The sequence below is a fragment of the Chelonia mydas genome, chromosome 8 (genome assembly GCF_015237465.2).
Source record: "Chelonia mydas isolate rCheMyd1 chromosome 8, rCheMyd1.pri.v2, whole genome shotgun sequence".
Classification (NCBI taxonomy): Eukaryota; Metazoa; Chordata; order Testudines; family Cheloniidae; genus Chelonia; species Chelonia mydas.
In genome coordinates this window covers 9,267,533-9,295,516 of record NC_057854.1, presented here as the reverse complement: position 1 = coordinate 9,295,516, position 27,984 = coordinate 9,267,533, and the positions used below count along the sequence as shown (strand labels likewise).

Genomic DNA, 27,984 nt, shown 5'->3' with positions numbered 1-27,984 from the left:
TGCAGATTAAAGAAGCCTTGCAAAAATTCCATTTGCTCAGGGTGAGCAAGCATTTTGGTGAGGATAAAATCAGATTTACAGATCTTCACACCTCATGGTAATGGGTGGGTGCCTGGTTTGGTAAATTCTCAACCCTCTTTGTAAAGGTGAGGTTAGTGTGACTGAGGACTAACTGGTCAAAAACACATTCTGACTTTCCAGTTCGACTAATGACATTGCAACGGCTTTAAAGAGTACACAACTAGAATCTCTCCACAAGGAAGTAGTAATCAGGAAATGGTCCTTTTACCTGATTACAGGTCTTTTTCTATTAAAATAGATGGCATAATATACATTTGTTAAGGCTTTTTCCTTTTGTAGATAGCTGGGAACACTTAAATTATCAAATAGATTGAACTGGAAGCCAAAAAGTAATGTCCAATTATTCCAGTTACTTCAGTTCACTTAAAAGTAGCCAAACTGTGGAACTAAGCAGCTGGGCTGCCTTTACGGTGTCAGGGCTCTGAATTCAGCCCTAGAGATGTGTGAAAGGCTAAAGTTAAATGTTACCTTGGAAATACCATGATGTGAAGTATAGCCATCTTCCTGGGTTTTGCTGGAGTTCCTGTTGGATCTTGGATTGTTTTCTGAGCTCTAATCTGGATAGATGAGCTGGGGTAGCTGAATGTCCTTTAAGTTCTAAATGTCTTGATTTAAGTCTCTGGTGGCTCAGTTTTCACTTCCTACTCTTGATGTCAACTTTACAGATAATCCGTTTTCTAAACTAGATGGTTTTGAATTTACAATGCAGGAGAAGGGAAACCTGGCTGCCTTTCATAAACTCTTAACTAAGCTTTCAGGATTCTATCTATGGAATTACAAGTTAGTTGTTCCCTGTGTTACAAAATGGTATAAATTTGTCATGTAGATGTGACACTAACCATGTAGAAACTGGGCCAAAATTCTTGAATACAAAAGCACATGCTTCAGCTTTATGGATGTTAACTCTTATTGCAAAAACTAAATTTTATTTTTTATGAGCTAGAAAGTTATAAGTGGCAGTCAATGAAGTGCTGTTAACAGAATATTGAGGCTTAGAGGGAGAACCTCCATTTCTAACAATAACAGTCTCTGTACTTGTATTCTTGCACCAAACTCTCAGGAAACACTGCATAAATTCTCTTAATTTGGATAAAGGCCTTTAAAATGAAATACAAAAGACTGCAGAGTCCTTTTAACAGCAATACCCTTGAAATGGCATATATTAACAGGCCATTGAATGCACTTCTTGCCTTTGGCCTTGTTCCTCACAATGCACAGGAGGCATATAGATATTAATGTACATCATGCTGTCTGCTGCTGTAACAATTCCTAATGTAGTAATTTTACCCTTATGAAATTGCAGGAAAATGTTTGTTGGTGGCCTCAGCTGGGATACAAGCAAAAAAGACTTGAAAGACTACTTCACTAAATTTGGTGAAGTGGCTGATTGTACAATAAAGATGGACCCGAACACAGGAAGATCAAGAGGTTTTGGATTTATTTTGTTCAAAGAAGCTGGAAGTGTTGACAAGGTGAGTTTAAGATTATACCTCTGAGCTTTCTAAAGTCTAGTGAAAATCTCCTTTTGCATGAATTAATCTTGCCATACCAAATTATTTGCAGGTATTGGAACAGAAAGAACACAGGTTAGATGGGCGACTTATTGACCCCAAAAAGGCCATGGCAATGAAGAAAGATCCAGTGAAGAAAATTTTTGTTGGTGGACTTAACCCTGAAGCCACAGAAGAGAAAATCCGGGAATACTTTGGAGAGTTTGGAGAGGTATGTAACTTAATCCTGGTACGTGCTGAAACAGAACAGAATATCCTGTAATTACATTTTGTAAACTGAACATAGACTGGATCTTCAAGTTTACATCTGTTCCAAAATGCCTTGAACTATTAAACATTAAGCATTTGTATAGTAGTAATTTAAAATTAAGGGTTTGACGTTCAAAAAGTCATACACATAAAAAGATGACCATCACTACAGCTCCATGCAGAAATTGCCAGATGTGCACTTGTTTGTCACCATATTTAAATCCTATTTTGCAAGGCTAGAGCTCTAAACTTGTGTGAATTGGCTTAAGGAAGTTAAAGCCAACAGAATAGCATAATCATGGTATTTGTATGTAACATGTTCAGCATGAAATACAGAACAGTAACAATACAGTGAAAAGTAATTGTCCTGAAGTTGTAGTACTTCATGTTTTCAGATTGAAGCAATTGAACTTCCAATGGATCCAAAGACCAACAAAAGGAGAGGCTTTGTGTTCATCACTTTCAAGGAAGAAGATCCAGTCAAGAAGATCTTGGAAAAAAAATTCCATAATGTTAGCGGAAGCAAGGTAGGAAATGATTCAAATTGAAGCAATTATTTCCCTGATTTTGGAAGTTGGTATCTAGTTTACAACACTATTTCAGAAAGTATGAGATTCAGTTTAGTGACTGTTTCTGGTCTTCAGGTACACAGATGCAATAAGGACCATTTATATTTCATTAGTTAAGTTGGACTATTATTTGAAGGGCTCTGGCATTACAGTTCTAGGATTTCTCAAAGAATAAACTTTTTTCTGCTGATACTGCAGCAAGTTGTGTAAAGGACTGTTAACCTCAGAAAAGGAGTTCAGCTGCTAGACACGTACAAGTCCCCTTGCAGTTTTAAAATAACCCTAATATTTTAGGGTAGATAACTTCATTGTGAGGCTACACAAATTAGCTGAGGTGCTTGTTAAATGCATAAATTTAAAACTGAGGACAAAATTTAAGCTTTAATAGCTTGTAGCGAATTTAACATTCTTTCAAACCTCTTTAGTTTGACTGTGCCCTTTTAATAGCACTCCCTGGTGACCTTGCAACAGTAAACAAGAGTGGAATATCCACAAGCACTGTTCATTTAAAACCTCAAATCTGCAAAAGAGTACCAACTTAAACTTTTGGTATTTGCGTTTATTTGGATCCTCTTGACCAGTGGCGTGCTCAATGAGGAAGTAAGCAATTTTTTGTAAGTTTTTAGTGAGGTGAAACTTGAGGTACACAAGGCAAATCAGACTACTGAAAGGGGTACAGTAGTCTGGAAAGGTTGAGAGCCACTGTAGTAGACCAGTAAAATCACAGCTCGCCTACTTTATATTTTCCATTACAAAGGCAGAGTTGTACTTATGCACATTGCTCTCCTTGCTTTTTTTAGTGTGAGATCAAGGTAGCACAGCCGAAGGAAGTATACCAGCAGCAACAATTCAGTAGTGGTGGAGGAAGAGGCAGCTATGGAGGAAGAGGCAGAGGTGGAAGAGGTGGTAAGTGTTCCACACGCTACTTAAGTATGGACGCATTCAGAACTAAGATGCTTGTACTAAAATGGGATTTTGTGGATGGTTTTCCCTTCTGTAGCTCAAAGTCAAATTTGGAATCAAGGTTATGGCAATTACTGGACCCAGGGTTATGGGAATCAAGGATACGGCTATCAGCAAGGTTATGGTGGCTATGGAGGCTATGATTATTCAGGATGTGGGTATTATGAATATGGACCAGGCTATGATTACAGTAAGTAAAGAGAAATGTATTGGGTATAAGCGCACACAAGTAATAGCAGTTTAATGCATTTGATCTCTTGTTCATAGGTCAAGGCAGTGCAAATTATGGGAAAAGTCCAAGACGTGGTGGTCATCAGAATAATTACAAGCCATATTGATCAAATTTATTCAGGTATGCAGTGGCATGGTCTCTTTTAGAAAATGACTGCATAGGTTTTGTACTCAATGCTGTAGATGGATATTACAATTATGTACCAAATTTAACTTTACAATAAATTTCTATGGCCTGTTAAATGTGCATCTTACTCAAGAGCTCCCTGGAAATGTCTTACATGTTTAATATTTACAGATAACTAGTTGTCTAGACAGTGTGGTGTGTAAACTTCAGCCTTCCTGAAGATATTAATTAATGATTTTATTAATAGGTTAAACTGAAACTGATTTTGAGGGTCTGCTTAAAGCTGCAGCTCTGCAACTAGGGACTGCCTCTTGGAGTTTACTATGGACTCTGCATTACTCCAGTTGTACAGAATGAGATGTATCTTAGGGAACCAGTGTCACTTTCCACCTTTTTATTTTGTATTGTTTTTGTGTCATACATTTCCTGTAATGGAAGTGTTAATTTTACTGTACTTTTTGGTACCTTTTTGGAATCTAATGTATTGTAAGGTATTTTACATGTGTTCTGATTCACCATGACATGGATATTGAAGCTATCCTAGCTTTTGAAATAAAAAAGGTGTAATCTAGTGTCGTGTACCATTCTTCAGCTGTATCAGTACAACTCTAGTGTACTGCTTCCAGAACTGAAGTAAAATTAGTTGTTCATAGCAATCTTGTCACAGTTTAAAGGTTGGACTCTAAAACTGGACTGTGTTGGTCGGTGTGCTCACACTTGAAAATGAGCCATCAGCTCCCAACTCAAGTGTGATATTACAGAACAGAAAATTCAGTAGAAATCCCTCACTTAAATTGAGCTATCCAGGAGTGGTGGTGGCTTTTGAATATCTTGTCTTCCAGATATTAAACTCTTCTTTAAGCTTAATTGGGTACTAGTAGTTGACTTTGCCTCTGGTTCCTAGAAAAGCCAAACTGTAAGCCAGTGGTTCTCAAGCTATTTACCATTTGTTTTATGTGGGCTGCATCCAATACTACCTGTATGGTCCTGAGGATGTCACAGACTGCAGCTCTGCTGAGTGGGCTGCAAATTGAGAATGTATGTTTGTTGCAGGTGGCTTCATTGAAGGATCAGAGAACTGTGGGGTGAAGGGGAGACTAAGTTGGGAAGAATCCCTCTTTCCACCTGCTTTTAGCAGGCATTGTTAAAAGGTGTCTTAAACAGTGACTGAAATCCGGCTCATTTGTGTGCAGGTCTCATTTCCTTGAATTTGTGACTAATCTTTTTCAGTTTTCCAGCCTTCCAGGAAAAGTGAGACAGAACTTTATATTTGACATTCAAGACAAGCTGAACTTTACAGGTTGTTTCCTTTCTGCTTTAATTTATAAAAAGCCAGAAAAGATAAAACTGGCATATTTAAAATGCCAGTCCAAAATTGTGTGGGCTACACTTTCTCCAGGGCCACTAATCAAAATTCCTCACTTTTTTAATCTTACATTAACTATACTGCAGTGAGTAGAGGTTGACTACTCCAAATACCAGGTCAGAGTACTCTATTTAATGACACCCACTGTTATGCTTTCTTGATGGAAGCTGGAGGAACTGTTTCAAAGTCACAGCTTTGATATTTCAGTGTAGCAGAGACAACTAAATTTGAAGCAGTTATGTAAACATAGTTTAAAAAAATTGAACTAAAATTTCAACCAACAGAGCAACTGTGAAGACTACAAGATGACCCCTCTCACACAATTAATTGACTCCTTCTCTTGATGGCTCATTCTGTTGCAACTTCTGTAGCATTTCCTTTCCCACTTTAATTACTTTCTGTACTATGGAATGCAAACTTAACTCTATTTGGAGTAAGTGTACCAAAAAGGCAATGGTGTTACTGGGGTCTAATGCTTGTGGACTTGGTGGAAACCATCTACTGTAGAAGTATTAGGTAAATTGTCAGGACTAACAGCAGATGTAATTCTAGCACTCATTTACTATCTAAATATTTACAAATTAGGGCTCAAATTAAGGTTTTTTGGAAGTTTTTTTCAGTAGAATGTATTTAGAGATGGGTTACTTTAAAGGGCATTGTGACCATGATTTAACAGGAAGCAGCTTTAGTATCTGAAACTTCTCATCTCCTTTTCTGGCTTTACAGCTGCATCATTTCCCCAAATGCTTAATACAGCAACTTCCAGAAGCAGTTCAAAGCTGTAGCAGGGCTAGAGCTAATACATGTATGCACCCCCTCCCCCCCAATCTGCTGCCTAGTCTCTGGCTGTGGTGGTGGCAGCAGCAGTCAACTACCACTTTGCTCCCACCAGTTCTTTAGCAGCTTAGCTTTTTTTTGTTGGCATAGAAAGCTACTCTTCCCCTGCATAATAAGCAGGGGATAGCCTTCACCACCCTGAACCAGCACTTCAGAGCTTTGCTTCCAGACTCTAACTTCCCCTCAGCCATGACAAAAGTTGTGGTGCTAACTCAGCTCTTAAAGAGCTACTTTCTAAATCTCTGCCTGAGACAACAATACTGCTGCAGCCCTTTAAGGATGTGATCAAAGACAAACAGGCTATACCTTGATAAGGGTCACAGCATAAGCAGGCCCAGCTGTAGATATAAATTGTAAGCCAAACAAAATGCTGTTATAAATTGATGCTGCAGTAATCATACTGAATCTCTCTCTCCTAAAGATCCACCTGCTAGAGGAGGTAAAAGGGACTCAAAGGTGCAGTAGCTACCCTCAGAGTATCCTGTCCTTTGTAAGAGCCACAGTAGCTTCATTATGAAGCCTTTGTGGCAGATCTCACTGGATACAATGAGACTTTGTGCAAGAGCCATGGCATTCACTTCAGTGACTACAGAGATCTACCCATGGCTAGACAAATTCCTCAAGATCCAGAACTTGATATGCATAGCATGGACCATAACTAAATATTGACACAGATGCTGGTCTTCCTGATTTCATGGACAAGGATCCATATACATTGCCTCTAGTACTTGCTCATAAAAGCACAGACCCATTCACAGGAATGCAGGCAGCATCAGGTGCTGGTTCTGAGCCCTGTGTTGAACACTCAACTAATGCATTATCCCACAGAACATTGACAAGAGTCTCCCTGTATGCATTTCAGACTCACAGGTACTTGTGCCTAGATAAAATGGGAAGTATATCTGGGCCACAGGACAGTGCCAGGCCTTCCTGGGGAACGAGCATTGACCTGTGGAGCTCAAATGTGTAAACTAGTGTTATGGAGATTCCAGAACTATATAGAGGGCTTCTGATTCAGTCAGACAAGACTCCCATTCAGGTGTATATTAACCCATAAGGAATGGGCAAAGAGGATTCTCCCTGCTAGAGGAGCAATATGTGTAAAAGGAGAGCTGAACCATAAGACAGACTTGGCTCAGCAGACTCAGAACAGTGCCTGAATCAGGAAGTCCATGCTGATTTTGCACAAGTTCAGCCTTCTGGTAGTCAACCTATTCACCAATCAAAAGAACAAACATTTGAAATACTCCATCAGATGAATCCCTGGGGACAGATGCTCTTTTGCACAGATAGCCCCAAAGCCTGCATATGCATTTCTGCCCTTTCTACTTCCAGAGAAGAGAAGCAGCAAACCTGATAATGCTAGGTCTTCACTGGCCAAGGAGACCATGGTTCTCCAATCTGATAGAACTGAACTTGGAGCCCCTGTTGCAGCTACTTGTGAGATGAGACATCCTTTACCATGGCCTATTCCTCTATCCATACCTAAATAATCTACAACTGATCACCTGGCTATTGAGATGGGAAGTATTAGCTGTGCTAGAGCTATCCTCCACTGGGAGTGGAATCATCCTCTGTACTAGGTGAGCTTCAATACTAAAGGCCTGCTCCTCCATGTGGACTAGGTTTAGCTCATGGTGTTAACAGTACAACAAATATCAAGGATCCTGGACTTTATTCAGGAAGATGTAGACAAGAGACTTTTGCCCAGCACCATAATATGCCATGTGTCTGCTTATAAGAAACATCCTATTTTCAGGATCCTCTGGTTCCTTGACACAGAACTGTCAGGTATTCAGACTTCTCAGAGCAGCAAGTGGTTCAGCCAATCTTTGTGGAAGCCTACCAAGGGCATTAAAAGCCCATGCCACACAACCTGTTGAGCCACTGACCTGTATATCCATTCTGCCTATCCATGAAAAGTGTCTTCTAGTTACTAGGTGAGTTCCTGAAGTGTCACTTCTATACAATAGTAGAACTCTATTGTAACATAACATGCTGCTAACAATCCCAGAATCAGCATTCCCTACCTCACAAGGAAATTATACTCCCTTCATTCTGTCCAAAGGCACAGCACCGAACAGAAAACTGTAGCATACTTCAGATGTTTAAAGAGCACTAAAGATTATATCCGGTGCACTGAACTGACAAAAACAGGCTTATTACTTGCTTTCAAATGAGGTGCTAAGGTGTCAGTGCTTCTGTTCCTGATAGCATCAAGGCTCACTCCACAAGATCTATGGTGACTTTGTGGTGGAAAGAGCTTGTGCTTTCATGATAGAGATATGCAAGGCAGCAACATGATCATCTACTTAACACCTTTATTAGACTCTGTAAAAAGTGGGTTTTTTGTTCTCTGCAGCAGCTTCCCTGGTCTAGTATAGTAGCACTGCCATTTTGTGCAGTTAACTGAAATAGGGAGGGATGAGAGAGAAGTTAACTCCTCACTACTTCTCATAAGCAATGGAAGTGTGAGAGATACTAAACTGCAGCACTGGAAACTTCTTACCTGACTATATCTTTCTGCTCTCCCTGGATGGCTTCCTAGCCAGGGAACAGTATTTAATTTCAGTAGTTCTGGATGTAGACCCTGGCCTACTGTTGGGAGTACACTTAACTTACTAATCCTATTCTACAAGTTTTTACACACATGTGGAATGAACTATCTGGCAGCAGGCTGGAAAAGGAGGCATAGCTAGCACAGGTGTATTACAGCTTTGAACTCCCTCTGGAATCTGCCATCAGGAGGGAAAGAGCTGCATGTCCCACCATTTGATAGGTAGAGGCTAGCAGAAAGTAAATAACCAGATACAAAGTCTACCCCTCCATCTGACCTTATTCTTGGAAAGTACTTAAACCTCTAGACTGTATATAACTTCCTGTATCTTACTGTTGTACTATCCCACTGCCATTAGGAAACACCCTGTGAATCTGACTCTTTTGAAGTTGCTATAGAAGTGCTCCAGGTAGATCATGTGAGCTAAATGCTGTAGTTTGTTGCTGTTCTTCCCTCCCTGATCACTACCTTTTCATTTACCTCAAGGTAGGGGAGCATGCAAAATAAAATGGAACACAAGTAATCCTACATGCCATAACTTTTTTTTCTAAAATCAGTAAAAACACAGCTAAAAAATAATGAAGCTGAACTCTGAGAACTTAAATAATTACATAACCATGGGGGTTTGGGGAGTGGGAAATAAGCAGATATTTTAACTAGTTCTAGAAACAGTTCAGCAGAGAGAACTCACCATTATCCCTCATGAAGTGTACATTAGCCAGCAAGTGCATATAGAGCAGCTTGTGGGTTAAGGAGCAGGCTGTCACACTGAGACTTGTGGAGTTGGATCCTGGGTGCAGTGATTAGAGCCTGAAGCAAAAACTGAGGGTGCTTATACTCCAAAGCAGAGTTTACCATTCCTTTTTTGTTGTAGTTGAGATGTGTTCCATTGCTGTTGAAGAGTACCTCAAGCTACCCAGTGAGAGCATGCATGTACAAAGGTATCTTCATTGCCCATACGTACTCTGTCTGTCAAGGACACAGAATGTCATCTGTGGGCAGTTTAGATTGGACCTCCTCTTTCCTCACTAAACATGTCCTCGGAAGGCAATTCACAGGGAGCTTAGGTACTGAGAGTCATCTGTTTGAAAACTATGGCTGAAAACCAGTCTAGCTGTTTAAACCTTATATTGGCACAAAATCAGGTGGTATAGCTGGTGAGACCCTGAAGTATGGCAAAATAAGGACCGATACATATGATTAATGGGGTCTGCATGCTCTCTAGTTGGGTACTATGGGATGGTAGAATGTTTGGCCTAGCTGAGATGGTTATAGTCACTGGAATAGCTCAAACCAGAAAAATGAAATGCTGCAAAGTGTGGTACATAAGAGCTAGAATAGGAAAATAATTCCTAGGTAGTCATTGTTTTCTGAAACTGGCTGCTAATTAAGAGAATCCCACACCACCTTTGCTACAGCTGAAGCAAACAATTTTATGTCATAATGCCTATTTATTTTCTCTAAAGCTTTTCACTGCTAAAGAAGCATTACTAAACATTGCAGCTTCAAACGTAATTGTTTAGCTTAAATGTGCACTAGTTATGGGGAAACATGATCGATTTAATGATCCTTTATAGTACATTTTGTCAAATTACTGTCTGGATGAAAGATAACATTGTAAAGTATGTATCAGGTTTAATATTTTCTTTACATGGAGGAAAAACTAAATCAATACCTCTCCTCCTAAATTGTATTTAAAGCAAAGTTGCAGACTTTTTGCCATGTACTGTAGCAACTGTTTCTTGTATGATGTAGGAAATAAGCAACTAAAAAGGAGAACTGCCTTCATAAAGTTGTGTGATCAGTTACATTGTCAGCTTTCAGGTGTATGCATCCAGCCCCTACAGCAGTCAGTGTCTCTAATCTTAATGACAATTAAATTAGGCCCTAAGATTCCTCTGCCTGCTGTTTAATTTCACAAACCTAGACTAAATACTAGTTAAGGTATGCTACTTATATGCTAATTCAGAAGCAACTTTTTCATGCTTGAATAAAACAGGTAATGTTGGCATGACCTTTTGTAGCTGATAATACAGCATTTGCTTGAACTAAAGTTAACTTCTGATGCAATGCACAAGGATTTTAAGGTTTCTCTTTAGTTCACCACATTGTGTTTTTGCTTCTGGTCTTATTGTCACTCCCTTTACTGGCAGAATTCCAAATGGCATCAATTTAAATAGGGTAGGGCTCTGTCACATACTGAGCCTTATAGGAAGCAGAAAGAGTATTTGTTTTTTCTTCTTTGATTACTCAAGGAGAATAGAGTAGATTCCAGCATGGACCAAGTTGTGCTTGCCTTACTCAAGGGTTCAGTAGAACAGTCACATAAGCAGCAACCAACACAATGAAATACACTGAAAACCAACTACCCTCTCCATCACCATAAACAGACAGCTCAGTAGGTGATATTCTTTTAATAGCAGCAGGTTCTAAAGGATCCAGCTACTATTGGAGTAGTCAAATTTTGAAGTGCTTTAAGGATAAAGATTTAATTATACCAAAAAACAGGCATTTGACTTGAGGGAGAATAGATTGTTGGGCAGGCTGAGAAGCCGAAGTGATCCTACATAAATCAAAATAGTGATTAGAATAGCAGAAGGGGGCATCTATTTTGCAAAAATACTACAGAAACATTTGATTGGTTAGTTCTTTACACCAAATGCACTGTCATTACTAGTTTAGTGATCTTAGCATTCTAATTAAACAAACTGCACAAGATAAAATGCTTACCTGGCCAGATAGAGCTGAGGCCTAAAGTTAATGGTGTTTTCCTACTGGCTCACATGTCTTTTCTCTTTCCATGTCTGAAATGCAAGCAAATTCATAATGTTCAGACAAGACATTAATGACCCTACTGAGCTAACTGTGCAAACGTAAAAAAAGTTAATAGTTTAGAGATACAAAGTATTATATAAATATTGAACTAATTCTCAACATGTGCCTGGTCAGTAGGTAAATATAATGAATCTATGCAAGTGACCACCTTTACTAGGCATCTCTCTGTGCTAAGAGAGACTCATACAGTTATTCCCCATTAAGTACAATTGTGTTCACCTCTTAAATAGGTTCACTGGACAGGTTAAGGCCAAAATTTTCTAAAATGGTCTTTAATTTTGGGTGCTTTACTATAGGTAACAAAGGCCTAGCTTTCACAGGTGCAGAGCAGTTTTGAGAATTAGGCCCAACTGCCTCAAATTCGTCAAGTTAGAACCCATCTTGAAAAAGCTGCCCTAAGTTGCTTCCCTTTAGTCGCACTATAGTAGTGACATAGCCAAGGTTCTTGCTTAGTTTGCTAATCAAAACTGCTGCAAATTAATCTGACAGTCTTACCTGTTAATATTTCATCCATTTTGTCCACAACTAATTTGGCATTGTCCATAGTAAAGCACAGTGGAGGCTTGAATTTAAGCACATTTCTTCCTGGACCATCTGTACTCAACAGAATATAGTCTCTCTTTAATCTAGAGATGGAAGAAGATTGGTCTAAAAATCTAAATACTTCTAATAATTTGACCTAAAATGTAATTTTTTAAAATGTTAATTACAGCAGTGTCGGCATGATGGAGACTTCAGAAAAATTCTCTGTCCTCTAAGTTTTGTGGTCCAGTCACCACAAATTGTGTCAAGTTGTAGATCATCTAATATTCACGACATGTAAGGAGCTGAGATGAGAGGGAATTACTTTGTTTTAACAGAAATTCACATTAAGGACTGCATGCAACATACAATCCAAATTACATGCTTTGATGTTTTGACTGACATTTTATATACCAAGTGTCAGCACAGTGTAATTTGAAACTGTTGAAATCCTTAGTGCTTCTTTTTATAGTTTAAAGAAACACCAGCCCACTGGCATACACTAAAGCCAAGATTTCAGAAAAAAAAAAAAACAACCCCAAACAAACCAGGCATTACTGGAGCCTCAGTACTTTTTGAAGAATTGGGTGTCTTTATTTAAAAGTTTGGTTACTACATAAGTCTTATTTTACCTATGAACTTCACACAAACTTCCCAATGACATGAGTCTTTAAGGATTAGACATCACTTTGAGCTGTATGTGGAGATTGACAAGCTCAGGGTTAAAACCCATTTATCATCTTGGCATCAATATAATATTTTAGTCCCCAGTGGCTATGCACATAGTTATATATATGCTGTATAAATGCTGAACGATTAGTACTTGTCTCTCACAACATTAAGTGCTACAATATTGTGAAATCACATGGATGTATGTACTTTTTAAAAAAAATACCTTGTTATTAAATACTCAGCTTCTTCAGTAGCTGGGATCCTTTTCTCTTGGTCTTTTATCAAATCCACTCCAATAAATAATCCAACACCCCTTTAAAAGAAAAACGGGTATTCAGTCTAAAATCAGCAAGGAGGAATTAGGAATAATTTACAAAGAAGTGGAGCAGCGACTGTCCTATGAACATATACTGTTGTAATATTTTCATATTTCACTAATTCTGTTACTAATGTGATTAGTTTGTTAAAGGGTACTACTTGTTGTCTTAACACAGAAGAGGTGCTGTCAATGTAATTAATACAGCAAGACAAGATTTTAATTTTTTCCTCCTGGTCACGTTAATTCCCTGATTGAGTTTATGTTGTGTGTGTGAATTTAGTGATGGCAGAATCAATGTATGTTTCCATTTCTGTGTTTTAATCTGGATCTGGCAGTGCATCAGAAGGGTGTCAGTTTCTAGGCCAATTCAAGTCAGTCAATCTTTGTAATAGCTTATATGGGGGCAGGGAGAGAGACCCAAAAAACATTTGTGATCCTGAATTAGTGAAGAACACAGGCCCACTGTAGTTCCACGTTAGAATGTTAGTTGATGCTAAACATTGCCTGTTAACACAAGATTTAAAGACCTTGCCACCACCTGTGTTGCTCCAATTTGATAAATCAAACTATCTGAAAATGTGAATTGGGTGTTGATACCTGACATCACCGATGATAGGATGCTTGACCTTCTGCTGATTCAGTAATTCCATCAAGAAGTTGCCTACTTGTGTGGCATGGGCCTGAAGATGTTCCTTCTCAATCACATCTAAAACCGCTAAACCTATTGCACATGAAACAGGATTTCCTCCAAACTAAGCTCAAAGGAAAAAAAAAAGTGTCAGGCACTTAGGGAGAAAGAAAAAAAAATTAAAGGACAGTCTTTACGTATCAATAAATATTTCAACATTACAGCCGAAAACCTTCGTCCATTGTTTGTGGACTATAATCGCTCAATGTTGCTTTCAGTTAACATGTTACCTGTATCCTACAGTACTGTGACACTTAAACAGTGATGTCCTCTTTCACATTTAGTTGGTCATGTAACCAGAAAACAATGATTTGGTTAACTCTCTTTACTTACTGTATTAAAATACTCCACGCCAGTGTCTGCAAATGCTTCTGCAATTTCTTTTGTTGTTGCTACACAGGCGATGGGGTGCCCATTTCCCATTGGTTTGCCCATAGTGACAATATCAGGTACGAAATCCTCTCCCTGAAGCTGGAATGCCCAAAAACATTTGCCAACCCTGCCAAAGCCAACCTGAATTTCATCAGCAACAAAAACTCCTCCTGCCTTGTGTACGTGTCTGTAACATAATAGGGACATATTAGACTTTTGGCACTCAACTGCCATCTCTAAAATTTGTTGCAAAACTATGATACTTCAGCTGATACTTGAATTATACAGCACAGTTTAACAGAAAATATCTAAACCACGTAAATAAAAATCCAGTATGCTTGTTCTTCATTACATAATAATAATGTTGCTGCCCTGAAGAGCTTACAATTCAATAGGACTAGAGCATTTTATGCTTTTTATGTCAAAAAGCATATTAATCTAAGCTATTTGCATGTTGTGATAAAGACAGTGGTTTCATCTCAGTTTAGATAAATAAGAACACAAAACATGTATAAAGGGTTCTGAAAGCATCTACTTACTCTGCTATCATCTGGAAATAACCTTCTGGTGGAATGATCTGACCACCCACACTTGGCAAAGATTCAATGAAAAATGCAGCAATCTGGAAGAGTAACATGCAATATTTGAACTAAATAATAAAGGTTACTGAGGTAACATAGGCAAGTTGCAGACTCTACCTAGCTGGATGAATAGTTTTTAAACTATTACTTTGCTATATATAGTCAAATCTTCAGAAATTATATCTGATGGATGTAATATGAAAATATAATTGTCATTTATGCAATCTACATGCTTCTTAATTCCCTGACGTGGATGGTCCTGAAATGTCTATTGCTGCTGATAAACTCTACTACTAATTCCCACCGCTAAAGAGTCAGCAAATAGATTAGGAAAGATCTTTTCACCTTTCTGCCCCTTTTTTGTGCTTGCTCAATTATTTTTTTCACTTCATTGGCATAGGCTAGGACTGAATCTTTATGGTCTTCTCTGTATATTCCGCGGTATGTGTCTGGGAGAGGAGCCTGAACAAGGGAACAATGCCTTATGATTAATAATGCCACATATGTGGTGGATAATAAATTAACTGAAATAGTCGAGGTATATAGGCTGCAATATGTACATACCACATGGACCCATTCCTTTTGTCCTTCTAGATTTCTGAATTTATATGGACTTATGTCAATCAAGGATGTCAGATGTCCATGGTAAGCACTTAAAACAAAAACAATGTAGCGGCAGAACTAAACAGTAAGTTCCATAATATCACAGTTCTCTAGAATTAATCTGGTTTTGCACCCTTTGCTGTCAAACAATCCAGCAGACCAAGATCTGGTCACATGGCCCAAAATAGCTTTGCACAGGAATTTATCAACCAGGTCGACTGTATTTGGGATTTTGGCTCCTACTTTCCACCCTGTTTACTTGGTAGAAGAAATTGACATCAATCCCCCACTTTGGCTTTTCAATAGCTTGTTTCTACCATCACAACTCTGTGTATCAGGAAAAGTATATTATCTGTTGGCCATGATCAGGAATCAAATTGGAATTAAGCCCCAAAACTCCAGATGCAGAATCTTTGCTGTTTCTTATGTCTGCTTTGCTAGCTACTGTGTTTTAACGGACTATTTTTTGTTATAGTCACTAGTACCAAAGACAAATCTACAGGGCAAAATTATGTCAAAGAAATTTGCAGATGGGGTAGTTGAATAAAATTGTGCCTTTTCTTTAGAAATGGAAATTAAAGTTATTAAACAAAAATAAAATACAGTAGATATTAAACATTATTTGATATACTTACTGGTCCAGAACAATAATATCCTCGTGTTTTGTATATTGTCGTGCCAATCTCAAGGCAAGATCATTGGCTTCTGATCTGCAATTGACAATTCAAAAGCTATTTCACTGCACACACATCGACACGATATGAAACCTTGGCCCTCCGCGCTGTGCTATTTTGAATCCACAAATTACATCAGTTGTACATGCAAATAATCACAGGTGCAAAACTGCAGCCCACGGGGCTGGATATGACTAGGATTATGATACTACAGTGCACTTGCTAGATACAGGCTTGGAAGGATTAGAGCAGTGGGTCTCAAACTTTTTTACTGGTAACCCCTTTCACATCACAAGCCTCTGAGTGTGACTCCCCCCAATAAATTAAACACACTTTTTAATATATTTAACACCATTATAAATGCTGGAGGCAAGCGGGGTTCGGGGTTTGGGGTGGAGGTTGACAGCTTGCAACCCCCCATGTAATGACCTCGCGACCCCCTGAGGGGTCCCAACCCCCAGTTTGAGAACCCCTGGATTAGAGTGTTTATTTGTAAATGTTCATTGTACACACAACCAAATGGAAAATATTTCCATCTACGATAATAAAAATAAGAAAAATGATGCTTGAGAACGTAGAGTTTGAGTCAGGGATATTTACTTTGTATATTCTGATGTGATATTGACAATTTCCGCTTTAATGTTTTTCTTAATGTTTGCCATTAAATAATTGTCTTCTCCCCCCGTTTCACGTAACTGAAAATTTAAATGGATTAAAAGAAAATAAAAATTGAATTCTGCCAAGCCTAGTTATAGCACCTTTCAACAGAAGATCTGAAAACATTTTACAACAGTGGATAAGCACATAATATAAATTACCACAGAAGCAGGCCAAAACAATCATAGCCCTGGTTAGTTTGAAAGAAAAATGATTATATCTGAAAACAGAAATGAATACCATTATACAGAAATCTGACTACCTAAAAAGAACTATATTTTAGGGTAGGAATCCACAGAGAGGCTAACTAAGGATAACATTAGCTAGAATGCTTCTTTGACCATGGGATGCTCTTCCAGGAAGAAGATCTGCTGGTAAAAGATGGGAGTCCACCTGACCAAGAAAGGGGAGAGCATCTGCATGCAGTAACTTACCAACCTAGTGAGGAGAGCTTTAAACTAGGTTCAAAGAGAGTAGGTGACAAAAGTTAGCATAAAAAATGCAACTTGAACAGAGGGCTAGGTGTTGGAGTAGACATGGAAAATTAATATGTCATAGGAGCAACAAGAAGGAAATCAGTGGGAGAATCTGCTTAACAGCTTTGATGCCTATACACAAATGCAAGGCATATGAGAATAAATGGGAAGAACTGGAAGTATTAGTACATAAGCTAAAATAGGACTTAATTGGCATCAGGGAGATTTGGTGATATAAGTGTTATGACTGGAATATAGGGGTATAGCTTGTTCAGGAAGGAGAAGCAGGATGAAAAGGGAGGTGTTGCATTATATCACAAGAATATATACACTTGTTCTAAGCTTCAGAAGGTGGTGAGAGACAAACCAGTTGAAGGTCTCTGATATGGGGGGGAGGCGGGAGTGGGAAGAGGGATGATGTCATGGTATACTATATCAGGAAGAGGAGGTAGATGACACATTTTTAGAACAAACAACAGAAATGTCCAAGACCTGGTAGTCATGGGGGACTTGAACTACCCAGACAGCTGCTGGAAACAGAATATGACAAAAGATAAAATTTCCAGAAAGTTCTTGTAATGTATTTGGAGACAATTTTTTGTTTCAGAAAGTAGAAGTAACCAGGGCGATGGCCAACTTAGACTTGATTCTGACCAACAGTAATTAGGGTGAAAGTGATCATGTAATGATCCTTTTCTTAGAATCATGAAATCTAAGGAGAGAGAGAGAGAGAGAGAGAGAGAAAGAAGCAGCAGAATAAGGACAATGGACTTCCAAAAAGCAGGCTTTAACAGACTCAGAGAACTGGTAGGTAAAGTCCCATAAGAAGAAAATCAAGGGAAAAAGGGGTTTAGGAGATCTGGCAGTTTCTCAAGGAGACAAAATTAAAGGCAGAACTGCAAACTATCCCAGTGTGGCTGCATCAAGAACTCTTCAATTATCTGAAAAATCAATAAGGAATCCTACAAAAAGTGGAAACATGGACAATTGCTAAGGAACAAGACAAAAGAACAGCACAAGCACATGGGGACAGAATCAGAAAGGCTAAGGCACAAAATGAGTTACACCTAACAGGAGACATAAAAGGAAGTAAGAAGAAGTTCTTTAAATGTATTAGGAGCAAGAGAAAAATGAAGTAAAGTGTAGATCCTCTAATTAGCAGGGAAGGAGAGCTAATAACTGATGACATCGAGAAGGTGGAGGTGTTTAATAGCTATTTGGCTTCAGTCTTCACTAAAAAAAAAAAAGATGTGATCAGATACTCCCCACAATTAATATTAACAACCAGGGAGAAGGAGTGCAAACCAAATAGGTAAAGAAAGAATATTTAGATAAATTAGATATAGTCAGGTTGGCAGGGCCTGATAAAAATAACAATCCTAGAAGCAATCTTGGAACGCTCAGCAATTATCTTTCAGAACTCCTGGAGGATAGGGGGAGTCCCAGAGGACTGGAGAAGGGCAAACGTAGTAGCCATCTTTAAAAAGGGGAACAAAGAGGACCCAGGGAATTATAGTCTGGTTAGCTTAACTTCAACACATGGAAACATACTAGAATAAATTTGTACGCATCTAGAGGATAATAAGGGATAACCAGTATGAATTTGTCAAGAATAAATCGTGTTAAACCAACCTAATTTCCTCCTTTGACAGGGTTACTGGCCTAGTGAATGAGGGGAGCAGTAAAAGTGATCTAGCTTGATTTTAGTAACGCTTTTGATACCGTCTCACATGTCATTCTCATAAGCCAAACTAGGGAAATGTAGTCTATATGAAATTAATATAAGGTAGGTGCACAACTGGTTGAAAGACCATACTCAAAGAGTAGTTATCAATGGTTCATTATCAAACTGGGAGGATGTACCTAGTGGGTGCCGCAAAGATCAGTCCTGGGTCTGATACTATTCAATATTTTCATTAATGACTTGAATAATGGAGTTGGAGAGAATGCTTATAAAAATCTGAGATGACATCAAGCTGGAAGGGAGCTGCAAGTACTTTTGAGGACAGGATTAAAATTCAAAGTGACCTTGACAATTTGAACAACGGGTCTGAATTCAACAAAATGAAATTCAATAAAGGCAATGGCAAAGTACTTCACTTAGGAAGGAAAAAATCAAATGCATAGCTACAAAATGGGGAATAACTAGCTAGGTGGTAGTAGTGTGGAAAAGGATCTGGGGGTTATAGTGGATCACAAATTGATTATGAGTCAACAATGTGATACAGTTGTAAAAAAGGTGTATGTTGGGGTGTATTAATGGGATTGTCATATGTAAAACTGGGAGGTAGTTGTCCCACTTTACTCAGCACTGAGGCCTCAGCTGGATTACTGTGTTCAGTTACAAGGGCCATACTTTAAAGAAGTGGACAAACTGGAGAGAGTCCCGAGGAGAGCAACAAACATTATAAAAAGATTTAGAAAACCTTACCTATGAGGAAAGGTTAAAAAACCAGGCCTTTTTGTCTTGAGAAAAGAAGACAGAGGGAAGATTGTCAAATATGTGAAGGGCTATTATAAAGAGGACAGGGATCAATTGTTTTCTGTATCCACTTAAGGTAGGAAAAGTAGTAATGGGCTTAAGATGCAGCAAGGAAGATTTTGGTTAGATATTAGGAAAAACTTCATAACTACCAGGATACTTAAGCTCAGGAATATGCTTCTAGAGATGCTGTGGAATCCCCATCACTGTACATTTTTAAGAACAGGCTGGACAAACACTTGTCAGGGATGGTCTAGATTTACCAGATTTTGACTCAGTGCTGGGGCTGAATTTGATGACCTCTCAAGGTCCTTTCCAGCCCTTCCTTTCTATAATTCTGTGATAAATCAGTTTAGACAAGAAGCTATAGAAGCTACTACTATGAAAATTAAATTTACGCTGACTGCTTTTATTGCAGTATAGATAGTACTGCCTTTGAAGACTGACAATTTTTTGAAAAAAATTATTAACTGATAGAGCAGAGCCTTTGAAATAGAATAAAATGCTCTTCAAAACCAGAATACTCTTAATAGTTTTTTGTATCCAAAGTGTATTTTAGTTCATATCCTAATGTATAGTAGATTTTCTTGGCAAAAGTAGTCAGCTGGAATTGTATGTGTTAGCTGACACGAACATTATGGAATTTAGTCTTGTTCTGTAATGCAATATTGAGATTATATAGTATACACTTCTGTTTGGTGCATGGGGAACATTAATAGAAACATTTAAATGCATAATTAAACGTAATAATAAAATTTCAAATGTCAGCATCCAGTACTTGAATATCCCCATACCTCAAAAATAATTTAAAACAATATTAGCAAGTCCACATAAGCCAGAGCAACCACAGACAGATCAAGAAAAGGAAAAAACCCTTAGTATGACAGAGTGAGAACACATCTAAATAATATGAACTGTTCATGTTTTCATAGAATCATAGAATATCAGGGTTGGAAGGGACCTCAGGAGGTCATCTAGTCCAACCCCCTGCTCAAAGCAGGGCCAATCCCCAATTTTTGCCCCAGATCCCAAATGGCCCCCTCAAGGATTGAACTCACAACCCTGGGTTTAGCAGGTCAATGCTCAAACCACTGAGCTATCCCTTTTCTTCTATAAGCTAGCTGCTTTTTAAAAGCTTTTCAAAACCATTGTGTCTGTGTTTTCCTAATAATTTGGAAATTTAAACCTTTAGCGCAGCAAAAGTTTAAAAAGGATAAACTCCAGCAGCTTTCTCAAAGTCTGAAATTATCTGAAAAACCAGACAATGCATGATCTACACCCATACTTACAAGATCCTGCAGCTAACTACTTATAATGCGGTGTATAGTCACTATACCTGTACCTCAGCTATAGCTAAGAGTTTGTCACTAGTAATACCTCATACTTACCCTGAATTCAAAAAATAGAATGTGCACAGCTTCTCAGGCAGTGTTTTAGAAAGTCTCTTTGCATAATCCACCAAATTATCATGGAGATAGCGAGAATTTGTATTTAGCAACTGATTCTGTTCATGTGCTGCTTTTACTACATCAGGATGGCAGTGCCCAACTGAAAAAAAAAAAAGGGGGAGTTTTAATGTTCTCTCCATTCATACAAGTTCTTTCCCTATGACATTTGTTGTTGATAAATATACACCAGTGGTTTCCAAACTGGGGTTCACAGAACATTACAGGGGGTTCGCCAGAAAAATTTCACTAATAGCGGCCGGAGGACCCCGGGCATTGGAGGCAGCAGGTGGGACCCGGGTGCAGGGCAGACAGCCCGAGCCCCAGGGAGAGCAGGGCAGGGTAGCTGGGGCTGGAAGCCCGAGCCCCAGGGAGAGCAGGGCAGGGCAGCTGGGGCTGGAAGCCCGAGCCCTGCCCCCATCAGCAGCGGAGCCGGCTGCCCGAACCCCAGCACTCCGCGCGGGGCTGGCAGCCCGAGCCCCAGGAAGAGTGTGACCAGGCAGTTGGGGCTGGCAGCTCGAGCCTTGCCCCCGTCAATGGGGTAGCCGGCAGCCCGAACCCCAGTGCTCCGTGTGGGACTGGCAGCCCAAGCCCCAGGGAGAGCGGGGACGGGCAGTTGGGGCTCGCAGCCTGAGCCCCAAAGGTCAGTGGGACCTGCAGCCTGAGCTCAGTTGGCTGGGGTGGTCAACGGGGTTCAGCAGCAGGAGCCCCATGGAGTGCGGAGGAAATTTAAACTTAAATCCCTGGAAATATTCATTTTTAGGATGGAGGTTCATGAGATTTCACAATTTAGTGAAAGGGATTCATGGGCTGTTAAAGTTTGGGAACCATTGATATCCACTGACATGCTCACATATTTCTTAGGGTGCAGAAGTTGACATTGTTCCCTGTATTGCAGCAGTAGTGTATCAAAAGTATGGTCAGTGGGCAAAGACACAGTGCTGGTATGCTTGGAGAGTCTACTTTAGGGTGCATCATCTGGTTCACAAGTTCTGGTTGTATTTGTTAAAAAATTGCTTTAGTTCATATTCTTAGCCAGATTTCCTGGATCCTGTGAATCAGGTTGCTAAATCTGGGGTAGTATCCAATTTTTAATCCACTGAACTGTGTGTGCACTCTGCCCTCTAAATCCTTCAAATGCATAGCTCTGCATAGGACTACAAGCCTTGACCACTTTGATAGATTCCAAATACATGCAAGAGGAAACATCTGGATTTTCCACTGAAGCAGCGGTCAAGGAGTAAGCAAAGAAACAGTGTTAGAGGAGAATATACACAAAAAACCCCGACTTACAGTAAAACGTACACAAATGGAACAGACTCTATAAAGTCACTCATTGCTTTCAGCTAAACAGTCGATCTACTTTTGGCTGCATAAGCAAGTCTTGTGAATTTCAGTTTACTGCATTTTTACAAAGATTGGGCAGAAAGCAAATGGGGAAAATTTCATGTATACACACCCAGAAATCAAGGTGTGTCAATAGTATTGCCCAAATTACAGACCCAAGAGATGTTTTCCAACCAAATGACATAAAAATTGGGCTTCTGCAATGCAACACAGTAGTGCCTTCTTCATTGTTTTTATTCTGTCTGGTTGAATTCTCCCAGAATACTGTTGCCTTCATTTAGAACAACCTGGTAATGAATAATGTTATTTTAAACTTACCATGAGACACATTGTTGATACAGTCAAGGTATTCTCTTCCATGTTCATCATATATATACTGGCCTTTTGCCCTAACAATCTTCACTGGATCTTCAGGAAAAAAGAGCTTGCAGGAAGAGCTGTACCAAACATCAAAACCACAAAACTTCTTGAACTATAAGATCCTGATAAAACATCTAAAAGTCACATAGAATTAACTATTGCCAATCTTTTTGTAATTTTAACCAAAGGCAAAAAGGAAGCAATATTTTCTCAAAATAAACTAAACATGAACTGCCTGCACTCTACTTCAGTCCCCTCAAGCAAAGGTTGGAGAAGAGAGACAGGCATTGTACCATGCTCTTTAACAGTCAGCCAACTTTGGTGGACCAGCAGAGAAAACCAACTTCAAAATGAAGAGACCTTCACTGAGAATGTCTGACCACCAAACTCCAGTGTTTAAATATAGGGACTTATATCTAGTGTCTCATCTGATCTGAAATGCTGTGGTCCCCTCTTTATGTTGTTATTACATTAAAATTTCAGAGAGCTATGTCTCCACTCCCTTTGTCTCCTTCAAGAGGCACATACACTAAATTCTGTTAAGCTCTCCTCCCAAATCCGATCTTCTCAACTTTTCATAATTTTTTTTCACCTTCCTTGTATTCTCTATATGGTTCTGATCCTACAAATAGAACCACATGGATGGACCTGTGCCCACATGCAACCTTGGTGACTTCTGTAAGTCTCTGCATGGTTGCTGCAGTCTGCCCACATGGTTTTCTTTGCAAGATTGGGGCCTATCTTGGGGGGGGGCAAACTTTTTGGCCTGAGGGCCACATCGGGGTTCTGAAACTGTATGGAGGGCTGGGTAGGGAAGGCTGTGCCTCCCCAAACAACCTGGCCGCCGCCCCCTATCACTTCCCACCCCCTGACTGCCCCCTCAGAACCTCTGACCCATCCAACCCCCCCCTTTGTCCCCTGACTGACCCCTCCTGGGAACCCCCCGGGACCCCACCCCTTATCCAACTCCCCTGCTCCCTGTCCCCTATCCACACCCCCACCCCCTGACAAGCCCCTTGGACTCCCATGCCTATCCAACCCCCCACCTGTTCCCCATCCCCTGACTGCCCCCCCTACCCCAGAACCTCTGTCCCATCCAACTGCCCCCTGCTTCCTGTCCCCTGATTGCCCCCCAGGACCCCCTGCCCCCTTACCATGCTGCTCAGAGCAGCAGGACTGGCAGCTACACCACCCGGCTGGAGCCAGTCCCACCGCCCAGAGCGCTGGTGGCATGGCGAGCTGAAGCTGCAGGGGAGAGGCGACAGCCTCCCGAGCTGGGAGCTCAAGGCCCGGGCAGGACGGTCCCGCAGGCCGTAGTTTGCCCACCTCTGGCCTAACTGATCAGTGTTCTTTTATAATGAGGTGCCCAAACAAGTAAAGCTCCTAAGTGCCTTCCCAAGGGAGCAGGAGAGAGAATTCCCACCTGATGAAAATGTGTAGTTTCAAGTAGTTATTAAAGGAACACCATCAACTTGAAATTAGTCAGTGAAGGAGAATATGTTATAAGAAGGCTAAGATTTTGTCATGGTTATTTTTAATAAAAGTCATGGACAGGTCATAGGCAATAAACAAAAATTCATGGAAGCCGTGACCTATCTGTGACTTTTGCTGCTGCAGCTCCATAGTTTCTCCCACCACCGTGGTGGCTGGTAGCTCTGGGGTTCCCCCTCTGCTCATGGCAGCTGGGAGCTGCAGGCTGACCATATTTCCCAAAGAGAAAATGGGATATCCCAGCTTCTTGCCAGAGGCATCCCCCTCTGCCCACGTGAGGCTGTCGCCCATCACTGGAACCCTGACGAGGGTCCCCTCAGGAGTCTGTCTGTGGGAACTCTGCCAGGGCCCCATTGGCTGTCAGCTCCAGAGTCCTGCAGCCCCTGGGGCTGAAGCAGAGAATGTCACGGATGTCTCTGGAAGTCACGGATTCTGTGACTTCTAGGACCTCTGTGACATAAACATAGCCTTAGTTATAGTACCTGTGCCAGTTTGTGTAGATTGAGCATAAATATTTTTGCTCAAATAAATTGGTTAGTCTCTAAGGTGCCACAAGTACTCCTTTTCTTTCTGATTTTTAAGTTTATAGTGTTCCTTTAGCAGATGAGAAGATAGCACTTATTAAGAAATCTGGCTTCCAATGTTGATGACTGTGGACACATCAATTGGGGAAGATTACATTCTGAAAAGTTGTTCCTCATGTTGTGTGTATGACTGAATCCATAACACATTTCTTTTAACACCAGAGCTCACTTTCAACCCATATCCTTCTTGTCATAAAACCTTTACAGATAAAGAAAAGCCAGTTGAGAGAAGTCTGTCCTTAGTCTTAATTTCAAAGGTCAACAGTCACATAAGCAGATTCCTTGCTATTGTCTTTGTTGCATTTTACAGTTCTAGGAGCTTTTGTGGTCTTTTTGAAGTGCAAAGAAATTTCCAATAGTTCATTTTCTTCTGTTGCCAATTACTGAACTCTGCTGAGGAAATCTAGTACAATAAAGGTACTTCTGTTTGGTGTAATGTCTCAGCAACACTTCTGGTTTTGAGCTGTAGTATTAAAAAATGAAGCGGAATATGTGAAATTAAATATAAATGAGACATTTTGCAATATAAACAAACGTAGCCTAACAACATAAGAACAGCCATACTGGGTCAGACCAAAGGTCCATCTAGCCCAGTATCCTGCCTTCCAACAGTGGCCAATGCCAGGTGCCCCAGAGGGAATGAACAGAACAAGTAATCATCATCAAGTGATCCATCCCATCGCCCATTCCCAGCTTCTGGCATTAGGGCACTAGGGATGCCATTGATGGACCTATCCTCTATGAATTTATCTAGTTCTTTTTGAACCCTGTTATAGTCTTGGCCTTCACAACTGTGACGTTACACTCCATATTCTTAGGTTGACTGCGCGTTGTGTGAAAAAATACTTCCTTTTGTTTGTTTTAAACCTGCTGCCTATTAATTTCATTTGGTGACCCCTAGTTCTTGTGTTATGAGAAGGAGTAAATAACACTTCCTTATTTACTTTCGCCACACCAGTCACCATTTTATAGACCTCTATCATATCCCCCCTTAGTCGTCTCTTTTCCAAGCTGAAAAGACCCAGTCTTATTAATCTCTCCTCATATGGCAGCCGTTCCAAACCCCAAATAATTTTTGTTGCCCTTTTCTGAACCTTTTCCAATTCCAACATATCTTTTTTGAGATGGGGCGACCACATCTGCATGCAGTATTCAAGATGTGGGTGTAACATGGATTTATATAGAGGCAATATAATATTTTCTGTCTTATCTATCCCTTTCTTAATGGATTCCCAACATTCTGTTCACTTTGACTGCTGCTGCACAGTGAGTGGTTTGTTTTTTGTTTTTTTTTAAAGAGAACTATCCACAATGACTCCAAGATCTCTTTCTTGAGTGGTAACAGCCAATTTAGACCCCATCATTTTTTTATGTATAGTTGGGATTATGTTTTCCAATGTGCATTACTTTGCATTTATTAACATTGAATTTCATCTGCCATTTTGTTGCCTAGTCACCCAGTTTCAAGAGATCCTTTTGTACCTTTTCGCAGTCTGCCTGGGACTTAACTATCTTGAGCAATTTTGTATCATCTGCAAATTTTGCCACTTCACTGTTTACCCCTTTTCCCAGATCATTTACGACTATATTGAATAGGACTGGTCCCAATACAGACCCGTGCGAGACACCACTATTTATCTCTCTCCATTCTGAACACCATACATGTTTTTTTAAATATACTGAAAATATGAACTAAGCAAACAATGAAATATATTTATGTATCTGTTTTCACTCCTTACAAAATACTAAGAGCCTGGTCATCATCTCAACTCCACCAGCATAAATCCATATAAAGCACATTAACAGCGCTGGCATTACTCCTAAATTATCCTAGCGTTAATCCAAAATAACCATTCTGGATTTACACCGGTATAACTGAGGCTACCTCTTCACTTATGGAAGTGTGTAGACTACAGACACAGCACACTCAGCTAGCCCAGGTATAAGCAGCAGTATAGACTGTGAGACATGGCTTAGGCAGGGGTTCTGGAACAATTTATAGTGGGGGATGCTGATGATGGAAACCATGTATTTGGTGTTTGTTAATGCTATTTCAAGCCAGGGGGTGCATCAGCAACCCCGGTTCTAGCACCACCGGTCTTTGGTGAGTAGAGTGCCCCACGCACCTGAACCCACAGGTCATATACTCTACACACCCCTTTATATACCCAAGAAGTGCTGCTCTTGTTTAAACTGCTATTTTAGCAATGTAGTGTCTTCACTGCTTCCCTGCTGCCAGATCCTTTCCCCACTGCTGGAGCCTCTCCTGCAGCGCTGTAGCTACACACCAGTGACAAGTGTGAATGCAGTCTGCCTTTCACTGCAGCGTGTAGTTACACATGTAATGGCTGTACGCCACACCCCACCCTGAGTGTGGACATAGCCCGAGAGCATTATCAAGACAGTGGAAGTGATTAAACTACAGTACTTTAAAGAAGCGGATTCAAAATTATTTTCAGCTGTAACCTGTGTTAATGCAGAAATCCAAAGGAGGAGGGAATTCTGAAAACCCCCAAATCCTCAGATCAATGAATTAGGGGAAAAAAACCTAAATCTTTTGGGAGACAAAACAAAGAAGATTTGGGCTGCGGGTTATTATTTCTATTCTGTGGAAAGCACCGCAACCGTAGACGTTAAAAGACAAGATCCCCCAAGAGCTCTGCTTACATTCTCCAGCTACCAGGCGGCGCAGCGGAGTTAACTTCGGCAGTTCCGTTTCAAACTAATGCAAACACTGAGAGAGTTGCGCCAGGAAAGGGGCTGCCTGCCCTCGACCCGCGGACGCTGTTCAGGGGAGAGCCACGGGCACCTCGGCGGGTTCCTTAGGCTCGCAGCCCGCGGGCTCAGATGAGAACCCGGCGCCTTAAAGGCCCCAGCCGGACCCGAATGAAAGAGGCGACCCGTTGATGCTCCAGCAGCGCCGCACCTGAGCCCACCCCGCCCCGCGGCGCTGCCTCGGGCGGCCGCTGCTCTCGCCGCACCTACCCGATGAGCCGCCTCCGCAGGGCTAGCGTCTCCCGCCGGGAACACGGCTGGGCCTGCATGGCTCTTCTCGCGGGCGGAGAGCGGTGGCCGGCACGGCAGCCCCACCCCGCCGAGCGGCCTTCTCTCCGGGCGGGCTCGGCTCCAACCTGCCAGCCCCGCCCCCGCGAGGCCAGCGCCGCGCTCCTGAGGGAAACTGCCAGCGTAGCAGGCCCGGGCCCGGCCTCGTTCGGGGAGCGCCAGGCCCAGTGCGCTTCCCGCCAAGTCACGCCCCCCCCATCGGTCGGTCGCCTGCCCGCCCGCTGCTGAGGCCTAGCGCCGCAGCTGGGAGGCGAGAAGAGCAAGGGTAGGGCGGGGAGCGCTGGCTGGGAGGGGTGAGGTTAGACTGGCACCCTCCGGAGTA

At 40.8% G+C, this 27,984-nt stretch overlaps 2 protein-coding genes across 10 annotated transcripts in view; one reads left to right on the top strand and one right to left on the bottom strand.

The window, feature by feature from the left end:
- The window catches only part of HNRNPAB (heterogeneous nuclear ribonucleoprotein A/B), a 17,578-nt gene extending 1,865 nt beyond the window's left edge, over positions 1-15,713 (top strand). Inside the window, exons 2-8 of one of the 8 annotated variants that reach the window (XM_037907874.2) lie at positions 1,385-1,553; positions 1,645-1,803; positions 2,237-2,368; positions 3,211-3,316; positions 3,411-3,563; positions 3,641-3,725; positions 15,075-15,713. In XM_037907874.2, the coding sequence (XP_037763802.1) occupies positions 1,385-1,553; positions 1,645-1,803; positions 2,237-2,368; positions 3,211-3,316; positions 3,411-3,563; positions 3,641-3,711 (790 nt within the window). In that variant the 3' untranslated portion in view covers positions 3,712-3,725; positions 15,075-15,713. Of the gene's footprint in view, positions 1-1,384; positions 1,554-1,644; positions 1,804-2,236; positions 2,369-3,210; positions 3,317-3,410; positions 3,564-3,640; positions 4,303-9,365; positions 12,774-15,074 lie in introns of those variants that run through there. The other 7 variants (XM_043552631.1, XM_037907873.2, XM_037907878.2 and 4 more) reach the window with 7 other exon arrangements.
- PHYKPL (5-phosphohydroxy-L-lysine phospho-lyase) lies at positions 1,503-27,984 on the bottom strand. 2 transcript variants are annotated; one of them, XM_037907871.2, is made up of 13 exons: positions 27,585-27,984; positions 22,483-22,601; positions 20,761-20,920; positions 15,719-15,793; positions 15,045-15,132; positions 14,826-14,942; positions 14,439-14,521; positions 13,861-14,086; positions 13,437-13,591; positions 12,744-12,833; positions 11,822-11,952; positions 11,222-11,295; positions 1,503-2,331 (listed from the first exon to the last, which is right to left on the bottom strand). In XM_037907871.2, exons 1-12 carry the CDS (start codon positions 27,641-27,643, stop codon positions 11,249-11,251), a joined length of 1,350 nt encoding a protein of 449 aa, XP_037763799.1. In that variant the 5' UTR covers positions 27,644-27,984; the 3' UTR covers positions 1,503-2,331; positions 11,222-11,248. The 2 variants fall into 2 exon arrangements, with proteins under 2 accessions (XP_037763799.1, XP_043408565.1); XM_043552630.1 differs by having other exon boundaries at positions 1,503-11,295; positions 14,826-15,132; positions 27,585-27,830.

Coding starts and splice junctions, on each gene's coding strand:
- PHYKPL (XM_043552630.1), bottom strand. CDS start 27,643: ATGCAGGCCCAGCCGTGTTCCCGGCGGGAGACGCTAGCCCTGCGGAGG. Junction 20,921..22,482: donor TATCAACAATGTGTCTCATG/GTAAGTTTAAAA, acceptor TTTTTTTTTCAG/TTGGGCACTGCCATCCTGAT. Junction 14,087..14,438: donor TATTTCCAGATGATAGCAGA/GTAAGTAGATGC, acceptor ATTATGTTACAG/ACACGTACACAAGGCAGGAG.